The sequence below is a fragment of the Odontesthes bonariensis genome, chromosome 7 (assembly GCF_027942865.1).
Source record: "Odontesthes bonariensis isolate fOdoBon6 chromosome 7, fOdoBon6.hap1, whole genome shotgun sequence".
Classification (NCBI taxonomy): Eukaryota; Metazoa; Chordata; class Actinopteri; order Atheriniformes; family Atherinopsidae; genus Odontesthes; species Odontesthes bonariensis.
This window is the reverse complement of record NC_134512.1, coordinates 14,217,556-14,223,555: the sequence shown is the minus strand read 5'-3', so window position 1 is coordinate 14,223,555 and position 6,000 is coordinate 14,217,556. Positions and strand designations below refer to the sequence as shown.

At 40.5% G+C, this 6,000-nt stretch overlaps 1 protein-coding gene across 1 annotated transcript in view; it reads right to left on the bottom strand.

The window, feature by feature from the left end:
• Positions 1-1,018: 1,018 nt before the first annotated feature.
• banp (BTG3 associated nuclear protein) overlaps positions 1,019-6,000 on the bottom strand; it is a 37,761-nt gene continuing 32,779 nt past the window's right edge. Inside the window, exon 13 of the mRNA XM_075469571.1 lies at positions 1,019-2,950. Within this exon, the coding sequence (XP_075325686.1) occupies positions 2,834-2,950 (117 nt within the window). The 3' untranslated portion in view covers positions 1,019-2,833. The remainder of the gene's footprint in view (positions 2,951-6,000) is intronic.

Genomic DNA, 6,000 nt, shown 5'->3' with positions numbered 1-6,000 from the left:
CTCCTGAAAAGAGGGCTGGATATATCAATCCCCAATCCCTCCTCCAATTTGGCCTCAAAAAACCTCAAATTAGAGCAAATAGTCTGCACTTTAGCCTTTAACTTTAACATGCTTTGGTAAACAACTAAACTCACAAGGCCATGCTGTTTACAGATTAACCATTCTTTTTTTCCATAAAGATCTTTGGTTTCTATAGTATAATGTGTGCTGTTGTGAGTTCAGAAGTTTCCTCACTTCACTTCTTTTTTTTCAACTTGTCATCTTTTATTACAGCAAAGAGCTGTTAAATTCCCGGCAATGGTGTAGCTGAACTTTTTTTGATCTTGTAAAATTTGAACCATTGATGCATGTACAATACCAACTGCTCATGTAGCCAAGCCTTTGATCCAATGCTGCTGCTCTTTTGTTTGATTATAAATATAGTACATATACATCCAGAACTCCCATAATTCATTGTCTACAAATGTTTGGTACTCCATTTACAACAGAAACACAACAAAGTGTCTGTTATGTATGTAGGGCTGAGATTTCATGCCTTACTTAGGGAGATGTGTCTACTGCAAAACCGCTACAATGGTGGAAACCATCTGTTGACCTGAAACGCATAAATATTGGCTCTGGGGAGGATTGTTTCCCCAAGAATAACAGTATCTGATTTATGACCCCAGGCACAAATTGTGTTTGAATATATTTGCTCATCCTAAGATAACTCCTCCAAGCTTGTTAAAAGTTTGAGCAGGGTGTAGTTTGCAGATGGAGTCGAGTTGAGGTTTGTACCTGCATGTTGCACGAGATGCGAGGAGATCTGCTGAGAAGGAGAGGAATGACACACCGATTAGTCTCAGTCCGTCAATCCGCTCCTTCTCTCCAAACATGCATTATGCTTCCAAACCATTTCATCTCTCTCAATATCCTTCACCCCTGTTTTCAGCAGGTTATCTCAGAGGCAGCCAGAGAGAGGGCCTGTTACTATGGTAACCACTCTTGCTCCTGGATGGGGCCCAGGGTTGTAAAACTCTTCCAAGTTCAAGATTTAATAGAGGGCTCACTGGCAGGATGACAACATTTGAACTCAGATATGGCAATGGATGGACCCAGTGGATTATCCCATTAAATTTTAGCTTGGCTTTGTGTATATTTTCAAAGGGGAGTAAATAGACTTTTACATGGTTTCCAATGAAAAAAAGAGAAGTTCAGCGTGAGAGGAGGAAAACATAAGAGAGGCAGCAAAGGGAAAATGTAAGATGAAGAAGCAGTTTAAAAGCAGTCAGAGACAGCAATGACAGACTCAAAGGAAACAAGAGGAAGCGGCCAAGACCATGGATGTTGTTTTATCAAGTTCATTTTGTCGCGTAACTCCTATCCCCACTCCAAAATACACTATTACATCACACCGAGCATGGGAAACATACCCCAACCGACACATACAGTCTGAGAGTGTCTTGCTTATCTCTTTTCTGTCTGGCTGCAAAGAGATTTATCATTCGTGGAGCATCACTCTAACACAGCAGATCCTCTGTCTTTAAAACAAAGAAAAACCATACAGTGGGCACAAAATGGGTTTTGAGGAAACACAATTACAATTCATGAACAGTAAGGACAACATATAAAATCACAGCCTCAACAAAAAACCCTGCTGAGCTCATTTCTTTGCTGTCTGTTTTCTGAGGACTGCTGACAGTACAGTAGCTCAGTCTTATGGTTACTGAAGTCAACATAATACATATTTACTTTGAAAACAGTGAATAAATTAACTCAACATGTAACCCATAAGACCTCAAACCCAAACTGTCATTTCAGACTCATCATTTCTCTTATTGTAATGGAAAAAAACAAACAAAGTCAAATCTTTGAAGCCAAATTGATGACAGAGTTTGATGGAAATTAAGGGGGCATACAGACAGAAACCCAAATAAAAGCACTTTTATCCTAGTCACAAACATGCTTTATTCACATGAGCGGATGTGACACACAGACAACTAGGGGAAACAAACAAGGTTTCCCTGGCAGTCTACAAGCAACTTGTTCTGTCCACGATTGGTAACATCTCTTCAATGTATGGTCTTGTGCATCTGAAATGAAAGCTTCCCGAATTTTTCGACATGTTGCAATTAAATAACTGAAAAAAAAAAAGGAGAAAAACACTGCAGGGATGAAGGAAACACATTGAACTGGCTCCCAAAGGAAGGTAGAAGTCGAGGAAGGTGGGGCTCACAGCTGAGACACAAAATATGGGATTGAATTGAATGATGAGTGACAAGAAAACGAATTACGGTGATTATAACCAAGGGTCACTGTGCTACCAAATCCACTTTCCACTGCTGTGCGCTGTCTCAAGAAGTAACGAGACAGAGCACAATGCTCTTTGTCTGAGATGGGATTTGGGGGGGGGGTTTCGCAAATCCTCACAGGGATTTAAGGTGTTTGCCATGCAGCTCAAGTCTAAATACCTCTTTGCTTTTCCAAAGCTGATGAACACGGCTTTGAGCTGATGAAGTGGCTTGGTAATGGTCTTCATGGGTAAAACCCTGCCGGTGTATTCTGCAGTGGGCCAGGTCCTCTGGTGATGAAAACACCAGAAGGACCAATGTTAATTGTGGCGTATCATAGTCTTTTTTAAGCTCTAGGAGAACTTTTCCCCACTGCGCCATCTGGTTGGCCATGAATTTGCAAGAAAAAAAAAATAAATGAAAAAGGTTTCCTTCCTCTTTGTCATCAGTGACCTGTAATACTTCTTCAGAGACTTGCTAACTTAACTGCTTTTCAGAACGTTCAGACATTTTAGGCCATGCTGAATGGCAGACTTCTGGTTTGTTTTGAACCCAATTGGCTCTCAAGTGGCCACGGAGGTGACAATCTGGACAACCTCGCCATTTTCTCCATGGATGGCACCCTGGATGGCCTCTTTCACCTCCATGTCGGCCTGCAGAGCTGGGGCCAATTCGGCAGCCTGTAAAGGAGGTAAAGGGTGGAAGTGATGAGTGGGAACACACTGAAATCTTATTGGTGAAACAGTCACAACTTATGTTGGACTTTGCTTAAACACAGCGTCAGAAATAGGGACCAAGAACCTCTCTAAAAGGAAATGAAGTTCAACCACAAATCATATTAAAGCTTGTCCTATTTTTCGGATATTTAGCAATTGTTTTAGATTGTTTAGGTGTGGGCTGCAGTGTTTTGGATATGGCAGTAGATATTTCTCTTGAATATAACTGAGAGGATGGCACTTTGTCATGTGGGAAAAAAGAAAATTGAAGGGAAGATGCAACAAAAATGTGTTTGTCCAGATTTTTGTGACCAATTTCAAGCATAAACTAGTTATTGTCTATTGAACCACGCTTTTAGACATACCAAAGTCAATTTCTGCTCTGTTCAGTAGCTGCACATTGTTTACATCCAGTCCCTCTGCGATGAGCATGAGCCTCATAGGTATTTTCCTCTCCATGGTAACAACAGTTTTCGTTTGGTGGGAAGAAAACTCTGCATTTCCTTCGTGACATTATACGGACGAACCATGTAGCTTTTGCGCTTATAGCAGTTGAGTACCATCCAGATATTTTTATATTCTAGAGAGAACTGGTCACTACCATTGCACAGATGTGCTCCAGGAGCATTGATACATGCATCTCTAAGCTTCCATAAAAGATAACCACGCCATCACCGTGTACCGTTTATTTTTGACAAAGCTAAAAGAAACCCTAACATCTACAGTACTGTGCGTGAGTTTGACTTGAGTTGAGTAGAAGGTTGAAACACTGCCACATGCAGATGACAGCATTGACTTTCTGCTGTTCGCATTCATGATCTTTCTGCTCTGAAATGTATGACATATAAATGTCTAATGGCTGTGTGTGTGTTACCTGTTTGCCAATTTAGATTTTGTGCTCTAAACCTGTGAGCTTCTGTCTGGTGCTTGATTTTCTTCCATAACTCATGTTCACAGCCAGACGTAGCTAAATCTCATATAACAAGCATAAATATATTCGTATCCTGTTGGAATTATACACATGGATGCAGATAAATCCAAATCAATGATATCCCCCCGTACTCATAAAAGTAATTTGAGAAAGCTCCAACACATTAAGATTTCTTCCTGTGAAATATTAAATGGAATGAAGCCATCGTCCAGCCCCTGTGTGACTGTGGGAGTGAGCCACAGCAACTGGACTGAATACAGGGCAGCTGAGGAATGATCACATTACACTCGATGAAAGGATTTAGACTAGACTCAAAGTGGCAGGTAGAGAGGGACTGACAAGAAACAAGCCATTCTCATTTCAATGCTTTCTGACTATCTCCATGGTCGATGTCAAACAGAGCGAGGTTGAGTTTGTGTAAAAACCCCTAAAAAGATGAGGTCCATGACTCAGTCCTGGACGATAACCATGAAGAGTGACTCATTCTTTCCTCGAACACACGCCAAAGGTTCCCTCAAAGACACCTGCAGCATTTAATCCTCCCTACAGCCCAGCATGCTGTCACTACACAACAGCTTTGACTGGAGCACAGCTGCACCACAATATAACAACACACTGTGAGCCTAACACATTGGAAGCATCGGCTTTAAAGAGGCCAGGTAAAAGACTTTTTCCACTAAGAACTGACATTCTGGACATGTTAAAATGTCAGCGCAAGGATCTTGCTCTTAATTTACGACTGTTAAATATAATCGGTCAAATTCAAAACGAATTATATGAAACACACCATGACAACTTACCAGCTATGCTGCTTTGTCATACACATGCAGTACATGCCCTCAAATAAGTGCAAGTTGCCTTGTGTGCGTGGTTTATTATAGTAGTTAACTTGGTGTGAAAAAACAAACATCTAATCACAGCATCTACTGTGACTGTCTGAGATGTTAGGCTTTTTGCCTTGGTTAAAAAGTCAGCTGCATTTGCCTGGTTAGTAAAGATCAGTTGGGTTGACAATCAGTGTTTTCAGTGGACCGAAAATACTGCTTATTTTTCCCCAAAATTAGAAAGCTATTCTAGCATAATTCGATGTATACATCCGTCTTTATACGTCTTATATTCTTCATATATATTCCAATTCTTCTGCGTGAAGCTGATGATAAACTACCTGACAGAAATTAGTCAGATGAAATGCAAAAATATTCCGTGTGTTAGCCTGTCCTTCATCTGTGTAATGGAAACAATTAAATAAAGAGAGAAGAAAATGCCGAGACAAATAAATACATCAGACCGGGTCATTTTTCAGGAAGTTGTATAAACGCTACCACATGTGTGGAAACTCGTGAGACAGTCTCTTAATTCAACATTTCTAAGAATTGGTCAAAATGAAAATTATAAAATAAAATAAACAGCACTAAACTTTCTCTTGACTTTGACCAGTAACTGAGCAGATAGGATGCATTCAATAACACCTTATATCATTTGGTGGCTCATATCTTCAGGGTTGAATTTTGTTTTGTTAACAGACACCTCGTTGCTACAGAGTGCTGTTTTCCTGTCATCAAGCCCATCCACATGACCTAAACCCTGGCTACACTGGACTAAACACTGATGAGTGATCAGACCCATGTCAGCTTTGTTGATTTTTGACAAGATTGTAGCACACTCAAACTTCTGGGAAACAATTGGGTCTTTTTCTTTTTTTAAACCCAAAAGTTCATTCAAACAAATCAGTTGAGTAAACATACAAGTTTGATTGCCATCTGCATCAAACAACGTGGAGCACAGATCTTGGAAGCGAGTTCATGGGGTTGGGGATTATTGTGCATGCTCGTAAATACACAATTAAATAGCATTTCAAGGTTATCAGTTTATGTGTGATCCACATCCAAAAAAAACTTCATTGATATAACTATACCCCTGATCACACAGGCAAGAAACCAGTTACCTTGGCAACTGTGGACAACAAAAGGACAATAAGATGGGATCATACTGAGTGGGCAATGTGGGAAATTCCTAAATGTGCATGCTGGTCATTGCTGGTCAATGCTGGCCAGCGCATTTGTTGTCTGTATGTCTGACGGGG